The 13,296-nt window shown below is 41.8% G+C and overlaps 1 protein-coding gene across 4 annotated transcripts in view; it reads left to right on the top strand.

The window, feature by feature from the left end:
• The window catches only part of CTDSPL (CTD small phosphatase like), a 58,785-nt gene that overhangs the window by 42,874 nt on the left and 2,615 nt on the right, over positions 1 to 13,296 (top strand). For all 4 annotated transcript variants that reach the window (XM_027660650.1, XM_027660649.1, XM_027660652.1 and 1 more), the window contains 3 exons: positions 1,019 to 1,111; positions 2,776 to 2,961; positions 4,855 to 4,976. In XM_027660650.1, coding sequence (XP_027516451.1) covers positions 1,019 to 1,111; positions 2,776 to 2,961; positions 4,855 to 4,976 — 401 coding nt within the window. The remainder of the gene's footprint in view (positions 1 to 1,018; positions 1,112 to 2,775; positions 2,962 to 4,854; positions 4,977 to 13,296) is intronic.

Below are 13,296 nucleotides of genomic sequence, written 5' to 3'. Positions count from 1 at the left end.
ATTTCCAGTATTGAGGATTATTTGCCAAACAAAGAAGATAAAATGCTGCCAGTGTTTTCTCTCAAACTTCTAATCTAACTGCAAACAAGATAGATAAATATTTTTTAAGCAGACTCCCCTCTTCAGCTTCCCAGTATGTTGTGAGCTACTTCCAAGCTTTCTGAGCAGCAGTTATCTTATCTTGGTATTTTCTGTGAATGCAAAATCATCTTGCTTGCTCTGGAAAGAGAGGCAGGGAGGCCCTAATATCTGCTAATCAGGTTGTTGACAGTAGGCAGCCAAGCTGCCTGTGTGGATGTCGGTGCAAAAAGGCAGTACAGCATTGCTGAGAGGATCTCTCTCAAGAGGAGAGAGATCTTGAGTATTTGCCATCTTTAGGGCAAGCTCCTCGTAGAAGATGCTGCAGACTTTGTTTTGAAAACAGCATTTTTAGACATTCTGCGTGGTGCTGGGAAGGCTTTTGGTGAACAAAGCTCCCTGCAGAGCTGGATGACTGATAACTCTCCATGGTGAGATGTGGTACTTAGCACCTGGAATTTAAAAAAATGAAAGAATTAGCCACAGAGAGAAAACAGCTCCCTGTTGTGCAGTTCCTGTCATCACAGAGTTTTCATCGAATTTATTCCCTCTCTAAAGCTCTTCAGCACTGAAGGCACCAGCACCAAACCGGTTTTTTGGTTGAGAGACGCGAATCCTCGTTGCTTGAGAAGGCCTCCTGTCTCTCTTTGCCTTTAATGAGATTTTTCCAGAAGCATCACTCCAGATGATGCACAGTGTTTGCAATGGCATAATCAGCATGGGGCTTGGCAGCCTGTGCGTGCCAATCTCTCATTATTGGATCTCTACTTTTATCTTGTGCGCTTCTTTTTTTATTTTCAGCATCTCGTTTGAACTGATTCCCTGTTAACTTTTTTGTTTCTTCAAGTGTTAGGATTGCAGGAGTGGTTTGGTTTGGGTTGGTTTTTTTTTTTTAGTTTTCCTTGAGCACCATCTGACCTAAATGTCATTATCATTCCAGGTTTATGTTTTGAAACGACCACATGTGGATGAGTTTCTTCAGAGGATGGGAGAGCTCTTTGAATGTGTACTCTTCACAGCCAGTCTAGCCAAGGTTTGTTCCTCTCCTCATCTCATTAACCTTTTCAGTGCTGGTCAGTGGACTTTTTGGTTGGGTTTTCTATGGATAATTATTTCCACAGTTTGGTACTATCTTAATTTTTCCCCTTCTTTTCTGCTTCTTTGTCTGACAGTGTGTACTTTGTCTGCTAGTGTGTGGGTAAGTGTTTCCATGGTAACACCATCACATATGGGCTCGTCTCATAATGTAGCCTCCATGCATTGCTCACGATGCCAATATGAAAGGCTCACAAGTTACCATGGTTATAGTGAGAAATTAGAACAAATAGCGTGCGAGTAAAGCAGCACATTAAAGCTGGGCACGAAATAAAACACACCGAATTAAACGCCATCCACACGATCAACCAGTGACTCAGAAATTTGCTGAAAATTGGGAACACGTTTTTTTGGTTTTTTTTTTTTTTGTTCTGTCAAGGTGCAATTGCAAATCTGGAGTTGGAAAATGAGACGTTTTTTTGCAAAGCCTGAAACGTCAGCAGGAATATTTTGTGCCCTCTGGTCTGCAGTAGCGGTAGTAGTTCGTAGGTAGTTTTGTGGTAGATGTTACAGTAGTGGACTGATCTTAAAATTCTTCACCTTCAGTGTACTGTATTTGTGGTGTCTTGTTTGTAGAGTTATATTGGTTATTTCTAAATAATGCTTCTAGCATGGCAAGCTTTTAGTGCAACCTAGTGATGGTAGAAGGGGGGCAGGACCCTGATCTGTAATGCCTTCCAGCACAGATTCTACCCTGAATTCTCTTTACCATGTTCTGTTCAGTTGTGTTGTAAAAATCTTAGATACTGCAACAATTTCATACTGAAGTAAGGTGTCTGTTAATTTTTCATAGTCAGAAGATGATTGATTTCAACATCATGTTTTTTTATCAGTTTAAAATACAGAAAAAAACATAGCAAAATGGTAACTCCCACCCTGCAATAATAAGTTACAACTACCTCTTTCAATTATGTGGTTATTCATGTTTTTGGTTTATTTGGATACTTTTTCTTGGTCAGTTTATATCAATTGTTGGATTCTAAGCTGTGCCTCACCTCAAGTATCATCTTATGTATAAAATGAGAATTTCTCTAGTATTGTGGTATTTTTCCTTATAACTTCTTTGTCTGATCCTCTGTGGCCCAGTTATGCAATTTGGTAACCTTAAGAGTCTTACTGACCCAGTCACTCTAAGGGCATCACTTGGAAAAGCCACATCAGGCTCAGATGTGTTCCTTGCAGTTTATATTTAGAGGCACATGGAAACAAATCAGCTGTGGAAATGCTTCCTATGGATTTTCTGTTAGCACTGGCTGGTTTTACAGTAATGTTAGTTGATATCTCTGGATCTATCAACCTCTGGAAAACTCTTACAGTAACTCTTAAGTTGGCACTAAGAATAAAACCTAATCAATAAATCACAGAAAAAATTAGAGTACAAGTTAGCCTTCTGCAGAAAGATAATTGTCCTCCTTTTACATTATCTCTTTATTAATCACTTCAGGTTTGCAAGGCAAGTAAGTTAATTAACGAGGAGCAGGGAAGAAAACGAAGAAAGGGAATTTTGTCTGAAATTATTTGGTGTCCCTCCTTTGCCTGGCTCTGTGAAACCAGCCTTATCTGTATGCTGCTAACTCCATGTTTCTGACTTCTATTTTTAAGTATGCAGACCCAGTGGCCGACTTACTGGATCGCTGGGGTGTGTTCAGGGCAAGGCTCTTTAGAGAATCCTGTGTTTTCCACCGAGGAAATTATGTGAAGGATCTGAGTCGACTGGGACGTGAGCTGAGTAAAGTTATTATAGTAGATAATTCTCCTGCATCTTACATCTTCCATCCTGAAAATGCAGTAAGTATTCGAAGTACTCAAGCGTGCCTTCATCTTTCTGTTCCTTGCCCAGACCTTCTGATTCAGAAAATAACCTTTCAGAGCCCTGTCTTGTATTAGTTTCCGTGTTTTCTTAGGCTGCAGGTAGCTTCTGGGATTCACTGCCAAGTGGTGAAGGACATGGGCAAACTGATCTTGACAGCGTGTCATAGCCATGGCTGCTCATGTGCTTTCAGCTGTAGCTTGTGGCATGAAGTCCAACAGTTCTGAGAAATACCAGGTGGTGTGGAACCTGAGGAACCAACATACCTCTAAAAACCAAAGCTGCCCTGCAGCACAGCTTTTGTTCTTTGCAGTGGTGATTGCAGACAGAATGGTTTGCTTGAACAACTTCTTGTACTCCCATCTTTTTTCGTCGTGGGAATGAAAATATTTTATTAGGCAAGAGAATGGATGCTTTACTGGTTGCTATCTGAAATCTGTGTTTGTGGGTAAGGGAAAGAAAAAAAAAATCAAGATCCCGTTGTGGTGTTATGCTTCTCCTTCAAGTGTTTTTGTGATAACTCCCTTCATAATTAGAAATGTTAGCCAACAAATTCATCAGGTTTTAGGAACAAGGATAAAAGACAGGCAGCAGTAGTACTTCAGGGGAGAGTAATTAGGAGCACTGTGCATTGTCACTGTGTGTTTGGTGGCTCCAGGAGCTGGGATGGAATGGTCTGGCACTTGCTCCCTCCATTGCTGCAGTCAGTACAGATGCTCACAGCTGCTTTGTAGCTGCCAGGATAGAAGCTGGAACTCCCTTACATCTACTGACTTTTAAACAGCCAGGCTGTGCAGTGCCTTCTTTGATGTTTTTAGCCTGTCGTCTTTGTGAACTCTTAAAATCAGTGTAGGAAAATTTTTATCAGGACCACTGTTTTCCATGGTTCTGCCTCTCTGGAATAGCATTTTTATTTTTTTTTAACATGAGCTGTTTATGTTGCAGCAGGCAGCTTTTAAGTTCAGATCCTAAAACTGTGATGCCTCAAGTGATGTGGTGAAAACATTTCTCTAGTTGGTGCCACACGTGGTTTAAAGTTGCCATTTATGATAACCAGGAGCTGAAGCTCTAAATTTAGGTTCATGATTAAAATCAAAAACCTGATCCAGATCATCGTTTGGTATCTCAGAAATCAGTGCCAAGAAAATAATGAGCTGTAGAAATTTGGGAGATGGAAGTTAAGGGCCTTGTCAGAGTGGTTTAATCATGTATAGAAAAGTGCTGCTAGCGAACTGATACTCGAGTCTCTGCAGAAACCAGAGCTTGTAACAAGATCCAAGATAGTCTTTAAAAGACCTCAGTGCACTTCCATACTGAAGATACACATCCAGCCCACATATTTAAGGAGGGTTATTACATGCATTATTTTCTGAACCTGTTCTCGAGGTCTAGTATTTTAATCTGAGCTCTGTTCTGTACTCGCTGTTAAATATTTCCTCCAAACCCCTTGCCAGAAGGGGTTGTTGCTGCATTCCTCTGTCTGGTGACTCACACTGATAATTCTTAGAGGGGGAAAAAAAAAAAAAAAAGACTTGCCTGTAAATAAACTGTCAGTGCAGCTTTATAACCTGTGTCTTCCTTCCAGTCTGTTCTGGAATGTTAAGGAGGCAGAATGAGTCGAGCTGCCCAGCGTGGGGTCACGTAGGTGACCTGGACATGCAGGTGAAGGTCAGCTGTCCTGCAGCTGGCTTTGGGGTTGGGGTTGGGTGCTAGAAAACATGGGCTTGAACCTGGTGCTCCACCTGAATGCTAATGATTAGCAATTTGCCTTACTGCGATGATGAGTGTTGCAGGACACCCACACAGGCAAAACTCACGTGTCCTTCACATCATGAAACCCTCTCAGTGTTTTGTTGGTTGCTTTGTTTCAGGTGCCTGTGCAGTCCTGGTTTGATGACATGACAGACACAGAGCTGCTAGATCTTATTCCTTTCTTTGAAGGACTAAGCAAAGAGGAAGAAGTTTACAGTATGCTTCATAAACTCTGCAACAGGTAGCCCTTAACTTTGACTGACTTCTGCTACTAGATTGCAGTTGCTAGAGGCTGTCTCCATCTTTTTCAGCTCTTTCAAATGTAAGCTTTGGGGAGGTCACCCCTGTCAGAAGTGCTACTCTTGATCTTCCTGTTACATTGGACACGAAGGACAATCATGAGTGATGCTCTTAAGCCTTCAGAAGCCTGACTCCTAAGGTCATGTGTTCAGACTACTTTTTTAAAGGAAAAAAAAAAAAAAGAAGCTATTTTAAGTGGGACTCTTTTAATTAATTTCATAAATGGACATCTTTTACTGGATCAGCTTTTCTTAAAACATGCCAAAAAAAAAAGAAGCTTGTATTTCAGCAGTTGAATTTCTCTCCCTTTCTTCCCCTCCCACTATGCAGACAATTTTACCCCCCTGCTTAGAGCAGTTGACCTGACTCTGAATTTTTTCTTACAGAATGAAGTGCCTTTTTGAATGTTATTTTAAGATAAAAAAAAATTCATTTTTGTATAAGACGTATTTCCAGACATCTTTTAGTCTTGTATTGTCTAAATGCTTTAAAAGGAAAAAGGAAAAAAATTTTATAGAGCACTGTAATATATAACAAAGGAAAAAGTTGAAACCAAGATGCTGGGTTCCTGTCTCCACAGTGACATTAAGTTGCATTACACTTTGTCACGCTCGGAAGGTTCGGGCGTTTCGTGGGAGGGGTGAATTGGGTTCATTACACGGTTGTTTCACCGATGATGATTTTTGGGCACAGTTTGGAACATATCTGCAGTTGTTCTGAGTGTCAGGGAATGATGGAATTGAGAAAACAAGGTGGCTGAGAGACCTGAAGCACCTTCTCTTGTAGACAGATGAAATTCTGTTGTCTCTGCTTACGCACAACTGCCATGCCTCTCGATTTTCGGAAAACCATTATCTTGGGAGAACGGGGAGGAGGAGATCTATTTATTAGTTTAAGATTCTTTTCTTAAAACAGCCCGTCTGGGTAAGCTGGATCTGTGTTGAGCTGTTTGGAGTACTTTTTTCTTTTAATTGCTGCTACTGTATACTCACCAAATGGAGTTGACCATCGGCTGTTATACTGTTTTTGCCACTGTGCCTGTGCTATGAAACATTTTCTGTAAGCTGCAAACTTGGGCAATAAATAAAATGCAGGCTTCATAACCCACCCCCATGGATTAATCCAATGGTATCTGAAATACCAGAGAACTCAGTTAAAGGTGACCTGTAAAGGGTATTTTTTTTTAATCACTGTTTTTTTTCAATTGGGGTGAAGCCCTCTCCTTTCGTTGGTATATAAAAATGCAAAAAAGCATTTTGCTCGCATCTCTGATTTGTATTTCTTTTTCCCCCAAGCTGTAAGATACAGACTGGGAGCTGTATCGAGCTTTGCTAGAAGGGCACAAGTTACTAGCCTAGACTAAAATGGCTCCTCTGGCTTTGGAGTTGAGTTAGACTCATCTCTGAGTCTGAGAACCTGCTTAGCATCTTCTGCAGTGTCAGAGGTGCTTTTTCAGTTGAATAACTTTTAAACATTTTAAGCCTTTGAAGAAAGGGCACACCTTTTCTTTCTTACTTTTTCTCCCCCTTTCCAGTGTCACCTTTTAATTATCCTCCACCCCAGAAATCTGCAAACACAGAAAAAGTGCAGCTGTGTTTGGCTGTCACCAGAGAAGACTAAATGGACTATTCGGTGCTTCTAATTAGCCTCGTGCTAAATTCTGAATTGCAGATCCCCTTTGCCTTTTCTGTTTCTCTCGCAAAGTCTTGAAGACTTGAGGGGGGAAAAAAAAAAAAAAAAGGACAAAAACCAACTTTTTTTTGCGATGGACTTGGCTTGTGATCCTCGTCTAAAATCATTGGTGAAGCAGCTTAACAACGTTCATAGAAGGGCAGGCAGTGAGTAGGTTGTAGGTACAGTATAAAAGTGAGCAGCTGTGCTCCAGCTGTGGCTGCACCCAGGGGTGTTGGAGGCAGTCCCGTCACACTCTGTGTGAGTCTGTAATGGCATCACCGTTTTGTTTCTTACCAGCTGGCATTACCTTAGTACTGTACAATTCTGTGCCACAACAAAAGACAAAACCGTCAAACGTAAAATTTAAAAAAAAAAAAAAAAAAAGCCTACTTTGTTTAAAAAAAAAAAAAAAAAAACAGAGGGGAAAAAATAAAAGAGAGACGTATGGATTCTGGTTAGTCCATTAACGTTCCCTTTTGGTTTAAGATTGTTTAATTTTGTATTTGACTTCAGAGTAACCGTAAGCTGCCAAAAAAAAAAAAAGAAAAAAAGAAAGAAAAGTTGTTCTCTGAGCAGTATTTTTTCAACTGCGTTTTGCAGCTTCTGGGCTTCAAATGCAGTTTGCAGGGAAGTATTCAGGTTGTAGTTAGTCGTGCAGGTATGAGAGGAATGGCTGAAAAAAAAAAAAAAAGAAGAAAACTCAAAGACTTTCTCGCAAAGCGTTAGACCAAACAGACAAATAAATAACCCACCGTGGTGACCTGTTGTACGTGAGACAAACCATGTCATCCGTTTGCATCTCTGAAAGCAGCGATTTCATGAACCAGTTGCCTTAAGTCTGTGAATGAATGTTGACTATTATTAAAAGTGTCTTGTATTGTTCTAAAATCCACATAGAACGGGCAACTGAACTTCTGCACCAGCTTCTGCAGGAAGGGTTCTGATGATGTTCTGTACAAACCCTACTTAACACCGTTATTATTTTGGCTCTTAAAATCCACAAATTTAAAAAAAAAATAAAAATACCAACTTATTTTAATAAGTTAGTTTTAGTAAAGCATTAAAATAACATTTTGTGACAAAGGCAAAAAACTTAGCCACAGCTTTGATCCCTTAATATTATTTTCTCTAAGTTTTGAGTAATTTAGTAATTTTTTTATTTTTTAACCCGCTTGGAGTGCTCTGCAATCAGGTTTGGACTCCCCTGTGTATTCAGATTTGACCAGAGGGATCAAACTGTCCTAGATGGTTATTTTGACACTTATCATCGTACTTGAAATTTCAAGTGTTGAGTTTGCGTGGATATACATACGCTCTATATTTAGTTTCTAGATTGTAACAAAGCAATATAGTTCTGTCCATACAAGTCAGATAATGGAATGTCTGTAAAATTTGCAATACGGGTATTTGATTGTATTTTAAATACAAGAGTTTAAAAACTAAAATAGGAAAAAAAAAAAAATACTTGTTTCCTAAATCTCTTGCATATTTTGAAGTGCAGTTAGTGCATGCAGGTCACCAGGGCTGTTATAAACCCTGGGTTTCAATTTTATTATTTCTGGATATTATAGAAGTTATTAAAAAGTCTTTTCCAGTTGGTCATCCTTGTTCAGCTAAAGAGATGCTGCCTGGCCTGAAGTTCTGTTGTCCTTTTTATGTCGGGTTAAAAACGGTTTTTTGCCTGTATAGGTATTTTTGAATTAAGCTGTAAGGCAGAATTGCCTTAGATTCTTTAAATTCAGCTGAGGTGTTAACGATTAAATTGCCATTTGTAAACTAGGGCTGTGCACAGAGTCCTTGTTAACAACCGCCAGGAAGCGTGGCAGGCTTGGAATGGGAGATGGTAGCAAAATGTACAATATTGCTGTGTTCATTTAGGTAGCTTTGGAAGAGTAATCTGTCTCTTTGTTTTGCCCTTTTTGATCTTTATTAAACAGCGAAGTTCTACATGGAGGAAGCTCAACACCTGGAGACATTTGGTTGTCAGTGTACGCAAATCACTTTCTTACAGCATGATTTTGATTAGACTGGTTGGGGACAATAAAGTATCTAAATGACACTGGTGTGTGCTGATGTTGCAGCTTTTGAAATTTCAGTGTATCAAAAAAAAAAAAAAAGGTAGTTATATAAGTTCTGGAGACGTAAATCCTCTGTTTTACAGGTTGTTTTTAACCTAATAAACCACAGTACCGCACAGCCCTATTTGTAAAACGGAAACAAGTTTGTGCCTCTGATTTCCAAGGTGCTGTGATGATGTTTTGCCTTTGTGGGGCGAGGAGGGGGCAGGTGAGACTGGCGTGGGGCAATTGCTTCAGAATCTCTGGGTAACTATGCAAAACCAGCTGTCAGTTTTCTGTTTCACATGGTATTGTAAAATCCCAGCTGACTCTCTTTTATTTCTTGTTAAAGGTCTATTGGGAACTCCTTAACAGAGGAGTAAGCAATGGAAATGTTTCTTTCTTTCTTTTTTTCCTTCTTTTTTTTTTTTTTTTCTTATGATGGAGCTGTTTACACTTTGATGCAATGAACAATCCAGCAATACTTGAGAAACACTACAGATACCATATGAGTGTTTGCAGGAGAGAGAAGTGTTGTCAATCAGGTATTGAATGGTTTCTTTACTGTCACAAATAAAAAATTTTAACAATATAGTTACTTGTGCATGTAATACTTCTCTGGGAAAAAGAAATTCTGCACTTCTTCAGTAAAAGGCACTGCCCTAATTTGTCAGGGACATTATTCCTGCTAATGCACATCCATGTTAAATCATAAAATCATCCATCTATGTCCAACCCTCTTCCCCCTCTCCTCTTTTTAAGTCGTGTGCAGGACTCCTCAGTGCCTGCCCTGGCACCTGCTTGTGCAAACAGAGCTGATGAACTACTGTTGAACTCTGCTAAATAAATTGGTGGCGACTCCTGCAGATGTTCCAGCTATTTAGATCTCTTGGATGAGATCATACAATAATTTGTTCAAGTCTCAAAGCTGTGTGACTTCTTTTGAAGGGCTTACTTCAGCTACTTGAATAGCTGTTCTTAACATCAGTGCCATATCCACATGAATATCTGAATAAAACACTTTATTTGGTTGGAAAATCTATTTTGGGACTTTTTATCTGACACAATAAGACTTAGGCAGAGCCTTCCTTTCTAGGAAAAGGCCCATATTATTGATGCTTTATGAGCAGAAAACCTCAGGCCTGTTGGAATAAGCAGCTGGCTCAAGATAGCACACTAGTTGCAATTAAAAATATTTTTTAGTTAGTCCTGTGATCAGTTGGAATGCCTAGACTGCCTTTACTTTGTACTGGTGAGTCAGGGAGTTGATTTTTAAAAAATTTTTTTTAGGTTTGTTTGGGGGGGGGGGGTTATTTAGGGGATTTTTTTTTTAGTTTTACCAGTCTCCTTAGCTGCTACTTAGGATAAAGATGCCTTTCTTTTTTTTTCACTCAGTAAAACAAGTGTCTCAAAATTCATAAAACAGCTCATTTATAGCAGTGAGAAAGATCCTTGTTGTTCTGTCCTGACTGATTAAAACCGAGCACACCCTAATCTACGTACTTAAACACCTTCCCATGTTTTTTCCCCCATTTCATTGTGTTTTTGACTCAGAAGGAAAGCCAACCACTCTGAAATCCCCTGCAGGATGGGATAGGGCCTCTTCCAGGTGGGCTGCACTCCAGGGGATCCTGCAGTCTCCAGCAGTTTTCCTGGCAAGCGACCCTCGCCATCCAGACTTCCCCTCAGCCCAGCTACGCTGGCAGGAGACCAGGCAAAGCTCTCCTGGACTCCTCTGGTTCCACTGGAGCTACTGGTGAATAAATGATCTGTAGGTAATATATTGGTTTGGACAGGTTGGCAGACTCAAACTTGGGAAGCTTCCAGGAGTGTTTTGTTGGGAAGGAGCTGTGCTGAGGAGCCGGGTTCTCCGTAATTGCTCGATACCACTTAACGGGCATTTCTGAAACACAGGACACACACAGATGGGTTTGACTCCGTAGGGCAGGTCTCTGCATCGGCAGTTACACACTTTTCCCAGATTCAAAAGCAATTAGAAGGGTTTGGTCATTGCTTGGATCAGCAGCAAACTGGGTTTGGGAGGCGCTGGCCGTGTCCGTGTCCCCCGGGCCTCGGTGGACCCGTCGTAGCTCCCACCGCTCTTCTCTGCGCACCCGACAGCCTTTAATTTTGGAACAGCCCTTTGATTGAGGGATGTAAACACACTTGATCAGGATGGAAACTGCAGGAAAATGCTGGACAAAGAAAGGCAGCGCAGCTGGCACCCACCAGCCTTGGCCATCGTCTCGGGCTGGACTCCAGCAAGGACAAGGCTGCTGCTGCTCAAAGGCGAACGGAGGAGTCACCGCTCAGCCAGAAACACGTCACCCCCTCACAGAACCTCTGTTCTCCCAGATAATGAGGGTTGATCGTTTTGTCCCTACAAACGCGATGTCACCGCCTCAGAATTCCCGGCGTTTCAATAAATGTTGCACTCCAAGGCTCAGAGGAGTTGCTGGCTTGACAATGGGTTGTTTTCTTTTGTCCGATTTTAATGAGCTTTTGTGATGAAAACCAAATTTCTTTACAGTGTAACCTTGTGATTTTATTTTTTTTTCCACGCTTTGATTCAGTTTGACAATAAACTATCTGTGTTATTTTTTTCATCCTCTTCATGTCTGATAATGCACATAGTTCAGGGCTGCTCCCAGGAATCCCCCTCTGTGCCCACATGCCATTCTCCATGGGGGAAATACTGGGAGGGGGAAGCAAAGGCTTCAGAGAATCAGGCCAGAGAGTTCTCCTCATTCCATTCCTCTCACAACTCTTTGGACTTCCTGGGCTTTAATAAAGATGAAAGCCCTGACTGCTGAGCATCAAGGGCTCTTTCCTCTAGCAGCATATTTGGCAGGTGGGTTCAGTTCCTGTTCTTCTTGGTTAACCTGCTGAGGTTTGAATAAAGCCATCTTGCTGCTTCCAAAGCCGCTAAAGCCTGTACATAAGTGGGAGCTGAGAAAGGAGCGAGATCCTGGATTCTGGGAGGGGATAAGGAAGTGGGAGAAAACTGTTGGGGACTGGTGGGGTTTCCTGTACAACCCCCTGTCAGTTCCTGTGTGCAGCCCCCCTCTTGTGGTGCTCACAGCACCCCTGAAGCAGTGGGTTGGTTCCTTACCTGCCTGTCCTGGGTTTGTGGGGATAAATAGGGCCTGAGAGCGGATCAGGAGGCACATCCCTGCCTTCCTTCCAGGCTGCAGTGGCATCTGCCTCCATAACTTTGGCAGTGCCTGTTGTAAGTGCTGATCCATCCGTGGTGGTGGTGAGCTGGTGACCTGACACTGGTTTTGGGTCAGCCAGTCTGTGGGCAAACAACATTGATCCCCTAAGGGATTGGGAGGAACTGGGGGAGCCGCCTTGTGCCTGAGTTGGGTTGGTTCAAGGTGCTCCTGTGAAGCAGCTTTTCATCTGGCACATGTCCCCGAGTTAGGTCTGCATGGAAGGGGCATGCTGAAGAAGCTGGGTTTAAGTTAAGCATTTACTGGAAGACAAACCCACAGAAATACAAAAGTCTGACGTTTTCATGTGTGTTTTTAACAGGATAATCATTCTATAAAAATGCCTTTAGGATTTTTTCCTAGTCATTGCCTAATCTCCTGCTTACTTCATGCTGTACCCTCAGAGGTCGAGAACCACTGTGGGGTTTTTTATGCATCTGAAATGCTCAGGCACAAAGTCTGATGTCTTGGGCCATTTTGTTCTTTCACAAGGAAATGCATTTAGAAGAGAGGAAGCTTTTTGTCAAGACCTGAGCCTGTTTAATTACAGAATTATAGAATCATTTAGGTTGGAAGGGACTTGCTGACTTGGGCCAGGTGCTGTGTAGGAGTAGGGCTGAGACAGAGCACATACAGGTCTTGCCCTTGGCTTTGCATCACGGGGCTGTAGCTCTGTGACCCTTAATATTCCTTTTAATATTTTCTCTAAATAGTGAGCAGAGCCTTGATTTCATTGGAATCATCTGTAACACATCTTAGTAAGTCAGGTAGAGCAGGTTCAGATGAACAATCACCCACTGGCCTGATCTCTCATCTGCTGGATAGATCTTGAAATAATAACTGGAGGGGTCAGCCAGATATTTGTAATGATGATGGCTGTGGTTGGAAAGTGGTTGTACTGTTGCACCTTGGGGAGAGGGATGAACAGGCAGGAAGGACAGGAGCTGGGGGAGGTCTGGAGGGGGCTTTGTGGCTCTGAACTGTGCTGGGCTAAGCCGTGGCATGGTCTGGCAGTGGGTGCACTTGGCTTTCATGCATCCATGATCCAAGTTTTGGGAAGATGAGGGTTTTAAAGGCTCGGGCCATGCAGGGCTCTGTCACACCACGAGATGGTGCAGCTGTGCAGCGCTGGCTTTTAAAGGCACCGTAGAGGATTTTTAAAAGGCATTATCTCGAGTAAAAGCATCACCACAACTTCGAATATCTGAATCCCCTGCCAGGGTTGCACTCCACGGGTCCACGGAAAACATCTTCCTTCAGGTAAAAATCTTTCAGAGGCAATTTCTTCATTTGCCCAATGAAGGCTGAGTTTCCTTTG

This window comes from Corapipo altera, unplaced genomic scaffold, assembly GCF_003945725.1.
Source record: "Corapipo altera isolate COAL_440 unplaced genomic scaffold, ASM394572v1 126, whole genome shotgun sequence".
Classification (NCBI taxonomy): domain Eukaryota; kingdom Metazoa; phylum Chordata; class Aves; order Passeriformes; family Pipridae; genus Corapipo; species Corapipo altera.
Note: the sequence above shows the minus strand (reverse complement) of the source record. Positions and strands in the feature narration are given on the sequence as shown.